Source organism: Nycticebus coucang, chromosome 5 (assembly GCF_027406575.1).
Source record: "Nycticebus coucang isolate mNycCou1 chromosome 5, mNycCou1.pri, whole genome shotgun sequence".
In the NCBI taxonomy this organism is placed as follows: Eukaryota; Metazoa; Chordata; class Mammalia; order Primates; family Lorisidae; genus Nycticebus; species Nycticebus coucang.
The window spans coordinates 104,481,757-104,498,862 of NC_069784.1; the positions used below are offsets into that span (position 1 = coordinate 104,481,757).

The 17,106-nt window shown below is 38.5% G+C and overlaps 1 protein-coding gene across 1 annotated transcript in view; it reads right to left on the reverse strand.

Moving 5' to 3' along the window:
* Positions 1-6,208: 6,208 nt before the first annotated feature.
* The window catches only part of THEMIS (thymocyte selection associated), a 216,376-nt gene continuing 205,478 nt past the window's right edge, over positions 6,209-17,106 (reverse strand). Inside the window, exon 6 of the mRNA XM_053592687.1 lies at positions 6,209-8,366. Coding sequence (XP_053448662.1) covers positions 8,335-8,366 — 32 coding nt within the window. The 3' untranslated portion in view covers positions 6,209-8,334. The remainder of the gene's footprint in view (positions 8,367-17,106) is intronic.

Sequence of the window (17,106 nt, forward strand, 5' to 3'; positions counted from 1 at the left end):
CACCTTGAACATTTTTCCACCAAGAAAGACACACAGCAGTTAGTAGGCCTTTTGGAGTTCTAGAGGTAGCACATCTCACACTACAGTATACTGCTCTAAATCATCTGTGAGGTGATGCAAACTACTGACAGTTTTATATGGGGCCTAGATTAAGAAAGGGGGTTACAGCAGGCCGAGTCTGAGCTAGGGCAGATTTGCATCTCCACCAGTGTCTCTGAAGGCCCCGTAGAGTACACTAGCGGTATCTAGAGAATGAAGGAGCTTAGGAAACTTAACTCCAATATATAACTCCTTGGGTATAAGGAGTATTTTGAATTAAAGGCCCTTAGAGATTGAACAGATTTTGGAAGAGGTTTTCTCTCTATCAAATCAGATGGATCCATTAAAAAAAAAAAAAAAAAAGGATTTTTATACTCCTCCCTGTAATCTCAACGTATTGCAGAAAAGAAGGTCAAGAATGCAACCAGACCTGGCCCAAGTCATTTTAAGTAAATATGTGTCTCTCAGACTAATTTATAAGTCAATCTGTTTCGCTTCATCTATTCACTCTCCAAGTACCTATTCATCCTCCTTGGCAACCATGTATTGCCTCTAAACAAAATCACCTACATTCCATCTCCCTCCTCCTCTAAAAGGAGGGTATATAAAATTCTGAACCCCATTGGGTTATTCTTGTGCGTTGGGTAAATAAACCTCTTTCTCTTATGAATCTGCCTTACTTGTGAGTTGATCTTTCTGCAAACTTTCAGGAGAAAGTGGAAGATTCCCCTCAATAGATAGATATCTGATAAATTGGTACGTAGTAGATAAAGGTAGTATATAAAATCCTTGGTTAGTCTTAATAGGAGGATTAATTATTGTGTAGCCCCTGGAACACAGCCATGACATTTTATCACAGAATTATACAGCTTTTGAAAAGCAGTTGTCATCATGCAACTGAATGTATGACGATGGAACATTGCACTATCATATGACTGAAGCTGTGCTCATGTGCTGGTTGCCATCAGACCCATGAATGTATAAGATCAAGTGAGCCCAGCTGCAGTATATAGTATAAGACAGAAGTGGCACATCTGGGCCTGGAGTTGAACAGGTCCTGATGATAAAAATGAGCCGTGCAAATGAGTGACCCAGGCACTGAAGTCATCTACCTATTTTGCCTACATGTTTTACTCAGCCTGCATTTTCAGAGCTCAGAACGGGGTTCTCTGTAAGTAGCTGATAAACTGTATTAATCCATGGATCTATCAGGTTGGCATATTGTAGAGGCCTAGAATAGACCAGTGTTGCACTAGAGCCTCACTTGGTGGTGGAGCTGAAAAACAGTGGTGAAGGAAAATTTTCCCAGTAGACAGAATTTCAGCTACCTGGTTACCTACCACTTTGTGTGAAGATTAAAATGTCCTGTAATAAGGTACACAAACTTTTTGGCAAGTAGCTTCATTTGCAAATGGATTAGCTTGTTAGTCAAGCACCTAAATGGAAATAGAAGATAAGAGGTAAAGACATCTGAAGAAGAAGATGTGGACTATACCTATTAGAGTGGAGGGAAAGTATGAAAATGTTGTATAATGCACTAATATCCACCATAAAGTACCCCCTGCAGAGAACAGATATACTATCAATCAGACAGGATGACTCAATCAGTAGATGTTACCCAGCCTCTGTTCTTAGTCATCCAAAGCACAAAGGACTCATGAGTGGAGTGACCTTGGTGGCATATGTTAAGGTAATTTATGGGCCAAAGGCATGAACTCTTTCTCACAAATGCTAGTCTAAGCTACTGTTACTACTGAGAGTTGAACTTTGCTTGTAACGAAGACCAACGCTGAACACTATCCCTGATAAAGTAGTATCCTTTGAAGAGATCAGAAAAACATCAGAAAAAAAAAAATCTATGGTTAGCTTGAAACTGCCCTTTACATGAATCAATAAAAGGATGTAAGATAAGAATTGGGGTAAGGACCCCCAAACTCCATAAACAAACTGGTTTAGCTAAAAATAATGACAATAATTAGTCATGGTTCCCTTGTCAGCTTCTCTATAACTGCTACTCTGGAGCTGCGTAGTTAATGCTCAGAAAGATTCCTAACTTTTTCCATAGATAACATCACCCTTTGAAAACCTAAAGGCAGTTTCCGAGATATCCAGGCACCATATTACAGTGGATTTGCTGACCCACCCAGACCCAGCAGCCCATAGAGAGAAACTGACTTACATGAAATTGTGACCCCAGGAACTAAAGTAACACAAGAAGATCATGTCTACATCTCTATAATTTTGTCCCAGACTTAGTCAGTTAGGAGTACTAATTGCCTAATCCTTTGCCCACTAAACTACCCTTAAACACCTGTCTCCCAAATTCTTGGGGAAGAGTGGAGGAGAAATTCCTCCCCTCTCCCTGCTTAGCATTCCCTGGAATTAAACTCTTTCTCCATTGCTACCCCAACTGGTTAGTGTATTGAGTGCACTGGCTCTGTGCAGTGGGCAGTACCACCCGGACAGGCAGCAACAGCCTAACTAGACCTGACACATATTCCAGATTTGGGCTTACCTTCCCTATCCACAGTGCCTCAGCCAGTACCACCATTTGAAGGTGCACAGCATTTCTCTCCTCCCACCATGAGACCCTACATGCTTATCACCTCAGATCAAATGACACAATTTGCCATAGAATCTTTATGACCACTAGCTATGTGACTCCAAAGTAGCAATTATAGAGATGCTAATAAGGGCAAATTTGCAACAGTAGGACACACCCATGGTATCCATTTGTCTTGTCACATACCACACTATCTGGAAGCTGATGGCCTTTGGGTATTGGAATGGATTTTTAAGGTTCAGCTGACAGACTGTTACCAAAAGTTTGATACTTGTCCTCGAAGCTGAATCAGTGAGAATGACTGATGAGGACAAGTGGTTTGAGGAAAAGAAAATGAGGAGGGTGGCAGATTCATGTCTCAAAAGATCACCATCCTGCATTTAAGCAGAAAAGCAGCGATTTTTAAAGGCATGTATTCATCTGTTGGGCCTAGGTCTATATGACTGGCGTCACACTAGTGGCTTCAGACCATTGTGTTTAACTATAATTGGTGGTATCTTGTGACTTTTGTCTGGACAATTCTGTTGAGTCATCTCCTGGGGTTGAAGATACTAGAAAACAAACAACTAAGAACATTTCTCTGCCTTTTTGATTACTGGCCTTGGGCAGGAATGCATGTTTAAATTCCTAGAAAGGGTGAGCGGTTTTAAAAAAACCCACAAAACATGTACTTGCCCTTTTTCAGACATTTGTCTATGTTTCCAGACCAGCATAGCAGTGCAGTTCATTCTCCAAGGTAATGCTGGGCTCAGGCTCCAAAAGTTAGGTTGGATTTCACATGAAACCACATATTTGCGTAATTGTTCTCCCATCCTGCTCTGCTCCTTTCACTTTCATACAGGTTTCTCCTAAAAACACTTAAACCACTAAACAAGTATCTCCTCTTTTGCCTGTGCTTCTAGAGGACCCATACAGAGACAAGGACTAGATGGTTATTTATTATGGCACAGAAGAGTGCCGGGGTGCGGGGGGGAATACTCAAAGGAGAAAAGATGCAAGTTCCCAATAATAAAAATCCTTGACCTAACATTTTATATGTAATTTAGGTGAATATATACATATATTATACATATTATATATAAAATATATTTATATATTATATAATATAATGTATTATATATAACATACATTCACATATTATATATTTTATATATTTATATATTATCGTTTATATATTGTATTTTATGTATATTTATATACTACATATGTTTCACATATTATATTTTTATTTATGTATTTTATATTTTGTGTGTCTTTACACATCTATTATATGATATTATATATATTTTACACATATATTACATATAAAATATTTTATAAAATAACAACAGATAAATTTAATGAAGACTTACTCCTTGACAGGCAAAGCCTTAAGCACTTTACATGTATTTATTCATAAAATTTTCACAAAGAACCTACTTTTAATCCCTGTTTTACATATAATGAATTTAAAGCAGAAAGAGGCCTAGGAACTTAGCCAAAGTGACCTAGTAATTGGAAGAGTCAGGATTCAGACTTGGGCAATCCGGCCTGCACTCTTCTATTCATTTAATTCATTCAGCCTATAAATATTGAGCCCTAAGTATTTGTCAGACTCTGTAATAAGTGCTGGGGTACAGAGCAATCAGAAATCCTTGCCATCATGAAGTTTCCATTCTAGTATAAAGGAGACAGAAACTAAGGAGCTCATGAAACTTCACCCCAAAATAAGATTCCTTTATATAAATAGTATTTTGGATCAAAGTCCCTTAAAGATCAAAAAGCACTGGAAAGAGTTTTCCCTTTCATCTTCATAAAAACCAGACCTGTCAAAAAGAGCAATTGTCTTACCCTCTGCTCTCTGTTTTTTGTTTTTTTTTTTTTTTTTTGGTTTTTTTTTTTTTTTAAGTCTTTCTATTTTATTTTATTTTCTGCAGTTTTTGTCCAGGGCTGGGTTTGAACCCGCCGCCTCTGGTATACGGGGCCGGCGCCCTACTCCTCTGAGCCACAGGCGCCACCCCACTCTGCTCTCCGTTATCTCAAAATATTACAGGAAAGAAGAAAGCAACTAGACCTGGCCCAGCCCATTTTAAAGATACTAATAGCTGTCTCTCAGGCTAATTTCATTTTCAAAGAGAATCATTTATAAGTCAGTCTATCCCCACCTCCATTCATTCTCCCAAGTATTAAGTCATCCTTCTTAATAACCATTTATTGTCATTCAATAGAATTTCTGTATTTCTTATCTTCTCTTCCCTCTAAAATGAGGGTATATAAACTTCTGGTCCAGAATGGAGTAGTAGATAATCACTCTGATTCTCCCTGTGTGCATGGTGATACATTTATGATCTATTTCTTGTGTTAATCTTCCTAATTGTGAGTTGAGCTTCCAAGAGTGAAGAAGTTTTCCTTCTGTTCTACAGCACATAACATAGTACGTTAGATAGAATTAATTTTTATGGGAAAATCTAAAACAGAGAAGGAGATGGGAAGGACCTGGAGGAACTGAAGTTATAATCTGAGATAGAGTGTTCAGGGGAGGCTGCGCTGAAAAGGTAACACATTGGAAGTGAAGGAAAGATCTGTGTTGACAGTGAGCAAAAACCTTTCAGGCAGGGACCTGGCATGGCAGAGGAGCAATGGAAAGGCCGGTGAGACTTGAATTGAGGGCCTGAGAAGAGGCCACAGAGGCGAAGGAAATAGATTGGATAGAACTTTATAGTTCATTTTGGGAATTTGGCTTTTACTCAGAGTGAGACAAGAAGTGACGGTGGCCTGTAATGATAGCCTGTTTTAATGAGATCGTCCTGGCTCCTGCAGTAGGAATTGATGTATGGGTAACAAGGGCAGGAATGAAGGGAATGGTTATAGGGTTATTGTAATAATCCAAAAGAGATGATTGAAGCTTAGACCACAGGAGTAGAAGTGGAAACAGTAAGGAGGGGCCACATTGTGGAACTATTTAATGGTAAAATCAAAAGAATACATTTTGATTTCTAGTTCTATTTTTATTTCTGTTGGATTTTGGTTTTAGTATTACAGCCTATTGGGATATATTTAGATCCTATTCTGACTCTTCCCACAAATTTTACATATTCTCTTCCTTATAGAAGTAAGTTGAATCATAAACCTTGGATAAACATCTGGAAACTTCATTAAATATTGGCTTTGATCTTAAAACATCTTTACATTAAAATCCTCATTATTAGACTAGCTGAGCCAGCCCATTTCAAAAATCACACTTTCTTTTTTCTTTTTTTCTGTTTTTGGCCAGGGCAGGGTTTGAACCCACCACCTTCTGCATACAGGGCTGGTGCCCTACTCCTTTGAGCCACAGGCACTGCCCTCAAAATTCACACTTTCCTCTTTCCTTTTCTCACTCTCTTTCCACGCCACTTCTCAAAACTGCTAGACTGATCCAGTAAGGAGGAGGAGTGCATGCACAATCCCAGCCTTGGCTCCCGACTCTGCAGCTTGACCAACCTGTAAATCTTTGTGATCGGGCCCAGTAGTGTAGGGTGTGGTGTTCCTTAGAGGATTATCTCTTTCCTTCTGGTTTCTTTCACACAAGCAGTCTCCTCCCTAATAGTAAAGAATTTATTTCCATTCTGTGTAAAGTTTATTTTGGCTTCCTTGTTATAAGAAAATGGTTATTTCACAGTTAAACATGGCAAAGAATACATACAAATAAAAATCAGAAAATTTATTTTTAACCCCCCAACATCTTCCATAAGTGACCATGAAATTTATTACACTTCATAGTATGGAGATTCCCAGAAGCACAGTATGTATAAGGGCATAGTCATTTAAAAATGTTATATGTGATTTCCATGAGAAAGTTATTGATTTGCTACTCAAATAAGATATGCATTCTCTGGGTTTTCTAGTCAAAGAATTATACTTATCGAAGGTACAAGTTTAATTGTTATCATCTAGCAAGTAAAAAATATGAAGTATTCATTATTATGTGAAAAACAACAAATTCTAGGAGTCTAAAAGCACCTGTCACGCAGTTTGCTGAGGTTGGTGGGCTGAGTTAGGGTTCTCTGTGGCTTTCAATAATCAAATGTGAGGGTGTAAACTTTGAAAAGTTTTTATTCTTATAGGTACAAAAAGGTAAAATAAATAAAAGCAAAACCATGCCAAACAATTTTAGAAATTGTAGATAACAATACTACCACAATCAAATCATGTGAGAATCTTTAGGGCACTGGAAATCACTTAAAAAGAAATGCAACGGGAAATAAGCTAAATCAGAATCTAATCATTGTCTGAAGATCTCTAACTGTCATTTTTTCTGTTAAAAAGTTGTCCAGTGGGGCAGTGCCTGTGGTTCAGTGAGTAGGGCACCAGCCTCTATACCGAGGGTAGCGGGTTCAAACCTGGCCCTGGCCAAACTGCAACAAAAAAATAGCCGGGCGTTGTGGCGGGCGCCTGTAATTCCAGCTACGCGGGGGGCTGAGGCAAGAGAATCATCTAAGCCCAAGAGCTGGAGGTTGCTGTGAACTGTGACACCATGGAACTCTACTGAGGGCGACAAAGCAAGACTTTGTCTCTAGAAAAAAAAAGGTTATCCAATAATTTCTTGTCTTCAGAAAGTCTTTGGTATTAAATCAACATATAATTTAATCTCATAAGATCTCATAAATAAGTATAAAGAGAGATTAGCTAACAGTTACATTTGGTATAGAGTATGACTTGCAAAGCAAGTCCAAGGCTTACCATTAAATTCCTGTGTAACATTAACCAGATAATCTCTCGGTCTCTTTATTTTGTTCAAGGCAAAATAATATTGCTCCTGTATGCTTAATAAAAAATAAGAAAATTTATCAAAACGTGAGAACCCTTAAGGTAATTTTTACAGATGGGGTGACTGTGAGAGCACTAATGAAGAATTGCTTTGGTTTCTAGTCAACCAAATTCATTATAGCTGATTACAATTCTGTTGCCTTTTTCTCTCCATAAAATATTATGATTAACTAGATAATTTTCCTATAATCCTAATAAACATCCATCTAAAGGGTTCTCTGGTATATAGTATAGAACTCTGGTGATTTTCAGTTTTGAACCATGGTGGTTAGGGGGTAGAGGAGAAATTTATGGAAAATTCCTATGACTCTCGGTGGCTCTGGCTGTTGAGACTGGAACACTTTATTTACAACATATTCATAAAACAAACTGAAAATGTGAAGTCAAACTTATTTCCACCATTCCCAGGGAATTAGATAATAAATCTGGGAATTTTAAAATCACTCTCAAATACAATTATTTTTCCTTAAGTTAGTTCTTAACAGGCATGATGATAACACTAGAAATACAGCAAACAACAACAAAAAAAAAGTGAAAGTATTTGAAGGGCTTTCATCGTATTTTAGATAGGTTTTACTCAGAAATCGAAATATAAAATTACTTTTTAATACCTTAGTTTTTGGTACTGGAAATAAAAACCACATAAAAGGTTCACATTAAATAAATATTTCCTAGAAAACAATGAATCAATACATATAGATGTTGTCACAACAGTAGAGTTAGGGTTCTAACTGTTAATGTTAATGTTAGATGTTAATTCCATATCATAGGTTTCTCTTTGAGTTTGATCTGATGAAACTTTAAGGTTGTTTTCTCCTTTGCAGTGGCCAGTCAAGTTTCTTCTGGAGTTCGCTGGGGAGTAGTTGTTTTTCAGCTTGAGGCTAGGCTTCCTTTTCCATTGCAACATTTATGTTCACTGCCTAAGTGGCTCCCATCACATCTTGTTATTTTTGATGTTTTTCATTTTTGGATATATCTATAAATGGAAAAAGAGGCATCCATCAGAAATATGTATTGGAAATAACCAGGAAGAAAACTGCCTACTTTCAAATATGGTTTATAAGACACTCAAATGCATAGAGCCTTTTTTGAGAAATAATTGGTAGCAAAGTAGAAGAGCCCAAAAATAAAATAAAAGGAAGAAATGTAGATTCTTCAGAAATAAGATCGATATTTCTATGCGACAGTAGATAATACCCTAGGTTTTATCTAAAGTAAAGTGTTTTTCAATTGACAAAATTCTTTGCATTTTCGTTTATCTTTACAACGCTTCTATTACACGGGTAATGTAAAGGTAGGAAACTGAGGCCCCACTGCAGTGGAGCCCTGACCACAGTCACGCAAGTAGTGAGCGACTGAGGTTGATGGTGTCTAAAAACGTCTGATTCCAGACCCAGCACTCTTGGTTGCGCGCTATACTCCCAGAATACCGCACAAGCCTGGAGGAGTTCTGAGGACAACTGAGAAGGAAAGGGGTACCTGTAAGTGTTCAACTGGAGAAAAAGCAACAGATCTCAAGCATCATCTGTGCTATCTAAAGCTCCTGGTTAACAGATACCAGACCTAACATTAACACAGTGAGTAAAGCAAGCTGCATTACAAACAAGAATTCTGTCTGTCTTCACACAAGACACTTCAGTCCTTTCCACTATAGTTTTAAAGGAGCATGAGGGATTACCAGATTGAAAAATACCTAAATAACCAGCACGGCAATGGTTGAGAGGATCTGGAAACTGATATATCTCCCCTCTATTGCACTAGAGATCTGTGGCGTGGGTGCTAGCCGCCTGGACCCAGAGAGAAACTTGCCCCAGCTCCCCCTCCTGAGCATTCAGCCTACGAAAGACTTTACTCCTTTTTCTTCCTTTCCCTTCCTTCCTTCTTCCCCCCACCTAATGTGAGTTATCTAATCTTTCTGTGCCTTACTTTCTTATTTTTTTTTTAAAGAAGGGGAAAAGGCTAATAAAATCTATTTTATGGAATAGTTATGAAGATTAAATGAATTAATAATATAAAAAGCCTCAAACTATCTCACCAACTACTGTGATTTTTATAATGTGTGTGAAATACAAAGACAGAACACAGTTTTGTGACTGCTGAGGACCTCCCACACTAATTGGGAAAGAAGAAAGGTCAAAGCAGAAGGCACTGGAATTTCTCCACAGATCATGTTAATTTCCCCCACAGCCTGCATTTGTCACCTTTCCCTCAGTGCTCAGTGGGGCTGGAGGTCCTCAATGTCTGGTGGGGAAACTAGCCTTGATTCCATACTCTCTCCTCCTGATTCACTTTCCTCAAATGCTGCCTTCAGATTTTTTCAGGTCTTTCTTATATCACAAACATCAATAAAACTACACATCACAGAGAAAAGAACACAAGATTTTTAGGCAGGATGCCTAGATTTAACTCCCCCTTCTATCACTTACTATTTTAGTGACTTTATCTGTAGAAAAAGGAAAAACAGGGTGGCACCTGTGGCTCAAAGGAATAGGGCACGGGCCCCATATGCTGGAGGTGGTGGGTTCAAACCCTGGCCAAAAACAGCAAAAGGAAAAAAAAAAAAAGGAATAACAACAATATTTCTCCCTCACAATGCTGCTTTTCTTGCATGGGTGACAGATGAAGGAAAATGAAATAGTTGTCTTGTAGTACAGAGAACAGGAATCTGAAGACCCCGGTCTGATTCCTAAGTCTACAACTGACTGGCTGTGTATCTTGAGGAACCTCCGAATTTCATTTCGTTATCAGTGAATGAGTTTTGATAATAATAACTGAACCACAGTGCTGAGGAAATATCAAATGAAATAATGGACCTGCAAGTGCTTTGTAAAATGTAAAGTGCTACAGAATTATTACTTGCTATTACCATCTCATATTCACATAAAACTATTATAAGCCTGTAGTTTGAAAGTTCAATCTGTCATCCTGACAGTTATTAGTCTCACTCTCCCTTGTCAATAAGCTGATTTAAGATAGTACATAGTCAAGCAGAAAAATGGGACTCGAGGAAATTAAAATAATTATATTATCTCCAAATAAAATAATAGGATTTGAAAATGTTTAGTTTTAGAAAGGATCTTATAAGTCTCCCCACCCTGCCTGGTCTAGCCCAAACTTCCACCCTGTGCAGGGATCCTGTAAATAACACCCATGCCCTGGTGGCCAACTCTAGTTGGCAGAGCAAAAGGTTTTACATTAAATAGAAATTGTGCTCCTTATCTTACTTCAAGAGATCTCAAAATGTGCAGGAACTAGTTTTCCTGACAGTTATTTAGGTTTTTAGTGCAAATCAATTTAAAATCTTTATGATTTTGGCTTTCATCACCCAATCCTTTTGGAATTATCTCCAGTTCAATATGGAGGGGATGTTTCTCACATTGAATTAAAGATTCACTAAACCATGTACTTAGGTAATCTAATTAACTGAAGGATTTGGATTCATCTCGACTAAGTTCCTTGGAGACAAATTCATATAGGGTCTTCATCCACAGAAGAGTTGACACAGAATGGAGTTTTGTTGTGTTTTTCTCTCCAAAAACTACAGGCTGAGTAAGTGACCTTTAATAGTCAGAATCTATATCTTTGTGAGAATAACCTACCGTTTAATCCACAAAATGAAGTTATAAGCAAAATATAAGGGAGCCTGAGCTCCTGGAACCCATTCCCTATGAATTCATGGCATAAAAGGTATACAACATAGCACAGGAGAACTAATGGAACAGGAACTAATGGGACAGGAACATAAGGTGTTGGAACCTATTCCCCATGAACTCATGGCATAATCAGGTCTACAGTGTAACACACAGGAGAACCAAGAGAACCAGCTGAACAGGAGCAGAGAACCCATTCCCTGTGAATTCATGGCACAATAGGCATGGCAAGCTTTGTCACATTCAATGGAAAGGCCCCTCCCTGAGCTGCTAGAACCTTTCCCCTATGAACTGAAGGCATAACAAGTATTAAAAATAAAGGGTTACTGTAAAAAAAAAAAAAATTCTCTACGCATCGGGCACCTCATTGTAAAATTCTGTAATGAATATTTGTAACTAAAGGTACATTTAGCTACACTTTCCCATTTTTCCTATACATGATGACTTTAGATGTGACCTTTGGGACATCTGTACCTATTGAGAACCTAATGTGGGCTAAATACTCTTCTAGAATCTAAGGAAAGAACACCTTGATAAAAATCTTTGCCTTCATGGTGCTTGTATGCCCAATAATCACAGTAAAGAGGGGGTGTAAATGATAAGTTAGATAGCATCTAGAAGAAAGGCCGGCCCTGAAGGGGGGCTGACGGTGGTTTGATAAATAAGGTGGTTATGGCAGGAATCACTGAGAAGATAACTGCTGAAAAAGAGGATCTAAAAGACATACAGCTTAAGGCGGTGCCTGTGGCTCAAAGGAGCAGGGTGCCGGTCCTATATGCAGGAGGTGGTGGGTTCAAACCCAGCCACAGCCAAAAACTGCAAAAAAAAAAAAAAAAAGAGAGAGAGAGAGAGAGAGAAAAGATGTACAGCTTGAAAGCCCTCTGGATCTCTGGGGAGAGTTTATGCCACTTAGAAAAAACAGCCTAAGCAAGACTTGAGGATGGAGCTTCCCTGAGGTTTTTCAGTGAGAAAGGGAGAGAAATAGAGAAACCACTAGTGGCTATATTTAACTATTTCTTTTTTTTAGTCTCAGGTTAATATAAGGGAATATACAATTAGGTCATATTGTTTGCAATTGTTACGTAAAGTCCAAGTTGTAGCTGAGCCCTTCACCCAGGAGGTGTGCTGTACCCCCTACATGGTACCTGACAGGTGAGAACTTACCATGCCCCCTCCCCTTCTAGAATTTAAATGTTTTTCTCTACCCTACCAGAAACTCCAGAAGAGTTGCGCCAGGACCACTATCGACACCCTCCTGGACCTCCGGAAGAGCTGCGCCTGCCCGACCCCGTAAAGGCTGCACTGTACCCACTACCCTGCCCAGCGGGTCCCCCAGTGCCCTAACCAGGAACTCTGGCAGCTGCGCAACCCCGTGTCCTCCCTTCTGTACCCTCCCTGCCTCCACACCAGCACACTCGTCTGGCCAGGGACTCTGGTAGCCGAGTGTCCTCTGAGCCCTCCCTGCTTCTGCAAGGAGTCCTTCTCCTGGCCAGAGACTTCTGGAGCCTTGGGCTCTCTGTGCCAAAGTCACTGGGCACCAGGCACTCCCAGAACCGTGAGCACCACCCCCTGCCCTGTTGCTGGACCCTGGGGTGTCACACTCTGGAGCTGCTCCCACAACCAGAACTCCCTGGCTGGGGAAGCCCCAGAAGAGCTACACAGGGTCACTCCCTACAAAGATCCAGCAACAATAGAGTGATCCCACTGGGGTCTAATTTCGGAGAGACACCACCCCAACTCTGAGGATGGCCAGAGGCAATGGTGAAAAACAATCATGAGACGAAATCAAAGGACAAACTCTGGCAATATGAATAATCAGAGTAGATAAACTCCCCCAAGGAACAATGGGGCAGACACAGCACAAGATCTCATGCACAAACAAATAGCTGAGATGTCAGAAATCGAATTCAGAATCTGGATAGCAAATAAGATCGAATTAGAATTCCAAGCAGTAACCCAAAAGATGTCTCGAGAATTCAACGAATTCAAAGACCAAATGACCAAAGATTCTGACACATTGAGACAAGAAGTTGCAGCCCTCAAAGATCTCAGAAACACAGTAAAATCCCTCCGTAACAGAATGGAGCAAGCAAAAGAAAGGATTTTTGACATGAAAGACAAAGCTTTCAAACACTCCCAAACTCTTAAAGAGGAAGAGAAATGGAGGGCAAAAACAGATCCCTCTCTCAGAGACCTCTGGGATAATTGAAAGAAAACCAATATTCGTCTTATAGGGATCCCCGAAAGCAACGAAGTGGCTTCACAAGGCACAGCGTCTCTTCTCCATGAGATCATGAAAGAGGACTTTCCAGACATGTCAAGAGATTCTTGAAATTCAGATAGCTGACAGTTTCAGAACTCCAGCACGACTCAACCGGAATAAGACATCACCCAGATACATCATAATCAATTTCACTAAAGTTAATATGAAGGAGAAAAATCTGAAAGCAGCCGGATGAAAGAAAACCATTAACTACAAGGGGAAAAATATTAGAACAACTGCAGATCTCTCTGCTGAAAACTTTCAAGCTAGAAGAAAGTTTTCTGGTCATCAACTTTTAATCTCCTTAAACAAAATAATTTTCAACCCAGGATCCTGTACCCAGGTAAACTGAGTTTCATTTATGATGGAGAAATTAAATACTTCAATGACATTCACACGTTTAAGAAATTTGCCACAACTAAACCAGCGCTCCAGGATATTCTCAGACCTGTCCTCCATAAAGACCAGCATAATCCTCCACCACAAAAGTAAACCCATCCAGAAAATTTTGAACAAAATCCAACTTCCACAGTCACAAAAGGATTAAAAATGTCCACCGGACTCTCGAAAGGCTTATCAATATTCTCAATTAATGTGAATGGTTTAAATTGTCCTCTAAAGAGGCACAGGTTGGCTGTCTGGATACAAAAACTCAAGCCAGATATCTGCTGCATACAAGAATTGCATCTTACATTAAAAGACAAATATAGACTCAAGGTGAAGGGATGGTCATCTATTCTCCAGGCAAATGGAAAGCAGAAAAAAGCAGGCCTGCAATCCTATTCACAGATGCAATAGGCTTTAAACCAACAAAAATAAGGAAGGATAAGGATGGACACTTCATATTTGTTAAAGATAATACTCAATATGATGAGATTTCAATTATTAATATTTATGCACCCAACCAGAATGCACCTCAATTTATAAGAGAAAATCTAACAGACATGAGCAACTTGATTTCCTCCAGTTCCATAGTAGTTGGAGATTTTAACACCCCTTTAGCAGTGCTGGATAGATCCTCTAGAATGAAGCTAAGCAAAGAAATCTTAGATTTAAACTTAACCATTCGACATCTGGACTTAACAGACATCTACAGAACATTTAATCCCAACAAAACTGAATACACATTCTTCTCATCAGTCCACGGAACATACTCCAAAATTGACCACAACCTAGGCCACAAATCTAACCTCAGCAAAATTTTAAAAATAGAAATTATTCCTTGCATCTTCTCAAACCATCATGGAATAAAAATTGAACTCAATAACAACAGGAATCTGCATACCCATACAAGAACACGAAAGCTAAATAACGTTATGCTGAAGGATAGATGGGTTCTAGACAAGATTAAGAAGGAAATCACCAAATTTTTGGAACAAAACAACAATCAAGACACGAATTACCAGAATCTCTGGGATACTACTGCAAAGGCAGTCCTAAGAGGGAAATTTATAGCACTGCAAGCCTTCCTCAAGAAAATGGAAAGAGAGGAAGTTAATAACTTAATGGGACATCTCAAGCAACTGGAGAAGGAAGAACACTCCAAGCCCAAACCCAGCAGAAGAAAAGAAATAACCAAAATCAGAGCAGAATTAAATGAAATTAAAAACAAAAGAATTATACAACAAATCAATAAACCCAAAAGTTGGTTTTTTGAAAAGGCCAATAAAGTAGATAAATCTTTGGACAACCTAACCAGGAAAAAAAGAGTAAAATCTCTAATTGCATCAATCAGAAATGGTAAAGATGAAATAACAACTCAGAAATTCAAAAAATCCTTAATGAATAATACTACCCAACACATTCTACGAAGCAAACATCACCTTAATTCCTAAACCAGGGAAAGACCCAATAAGAAAAGAAAATTATAGACCAATATCACTAATGAATATTGATGCAAAAATACTCAATAAGATCCTAACAAACAGAATCCCAAAACACATCAAAAAAATTATACACCATGACCAAGTGGGATTTATCCTAGGGTCTCAAGGCTGGTTCAATATACGTAAATCTATAAATGTAACTCAACACATAAACAAACTCAAAAATAAAGACCAATATTATTCTCTCAATTGATGCATAAAAAGCTTTTGATAATATCAGCATCCCTTCATGATCAGAACACTTAAGAAAATTGGTATAAAAGGGATATTTCTTAAACTAATAGAGGCCATCTACTGCAAACCCACAGCCAATATTGTATTGAATGGAGTTAAATTGAAATCATTTTCCACTTAGATCAGGAACCAGGCAAGGTTGTCCATTGTCTCCATTGCTCTTTAACATTGTAATGGAAGTTTTAGCCATTGCAATTAGGGAAGAAAAGGCGATCAAGGGTATCCACATAGGGTCAGAAGAGATCAAACTTTCACTCTTTGCAGATGACATGATTGTATATCTGGAAAACACTAGGGATTCTACTACAAAACATTTAGAAGTGATCAATGAATACAGCAATGTCACAGGCTACAAAATCAACACCCAGAAATCTGTAGCCTTTACATATACCAACAATAGCCAAGCCGAAAAAACAGTTGAAGTCTCTATTCCTTTTACAGTAGTGCCAAAGAAGATGAAATATTTGGGAGTTTATCTAACAAAGGATGTGAAAGATCTCTATAAAGAGAACAATGTAATTTTAAGAAAATAAATAGCTGAAAATGTTAACAAATTGAAAAACATACCATGCTCATGGCTGGTAAGAATCAACATCGTTAAAATGTCTATACTACTCAAAGCAATATATAATTTGAATGCAATTCCTATCAAAGATCCATTGTCATATTTTAAAGATCTTGAAAAAATAATACTTCGTTTTATATGGAATCAGAAAAAACCTTGAATAGCCAAAACATTACTCAGAAATAAAAATAAAGAAGGAGGAATCATGCTACCAGACCTGAGACTGTACTATAAATCAATAGTGATCAAAAGAGCATGGTACTGGCACAAATACAAAGTAGATTTCTGGAACAGAAGAGAGAACCAAGAGATGAATCCAGCTGCTTACCATTATTTGATCTTTAACAAACCAATTAAAAACATTCAGTGGGGAAAAGATTCCCTGTTTAACAAATGGTGCTGGGTGAACTGGCTGGCGATCTGTAAAAGACTAAAATTGGACCCACACCTTTCACCATTAACTAAGATAGACTCTCACTGGATAAAAGATTTAAACTTAAGACATGAAACTATAAAAATACTTGAAGAAAGTGCAGGGAAAACTCTAGAAGGAATCGGCCTGGGTGAATATTTTATGAGGAGGACTCCCCAGGCAATCGAAGCAGTATGAAAAATACATTACCGGGACCTGATCAAACTGAAAAGCTTCTGCACAGCCAAGAACACAGTAAGTAAAGCAAGCAGACAGCCCTCAGAATGGGAAAAAATATTTGCAGGTATAACTCCAATAAAGGTTTAATAACCAGAATCCACAGAGAACTCAAGCGTATTAGCAAGAAAAGAACAAGTGATCCCATCTCAGGGTGGGCAAAGGACTTGAAGAGAAACTTCTCTAAAGAAGACAGACACACGATCTACAGACACATGAAAAAAAGCTCATCATCCTTAATCATCAGAGAAATGCAAATCAAAACTACTTTGAGATATCACCTAACCCCAGTAAGAGTAGCCCACATAACAAAATCCCCAAACCAGAGATGTTGGTGTGGATGTGGAGAAAAGGGCAAACTTCTACACTGCTGGTGGGAATGTACACTAATACGTTCCTTTTGGAAAGATGTTTGGAGAATACCTAGAGATCTAAAAATAGACCTGCCATTCAATCCTATATTTCCTTT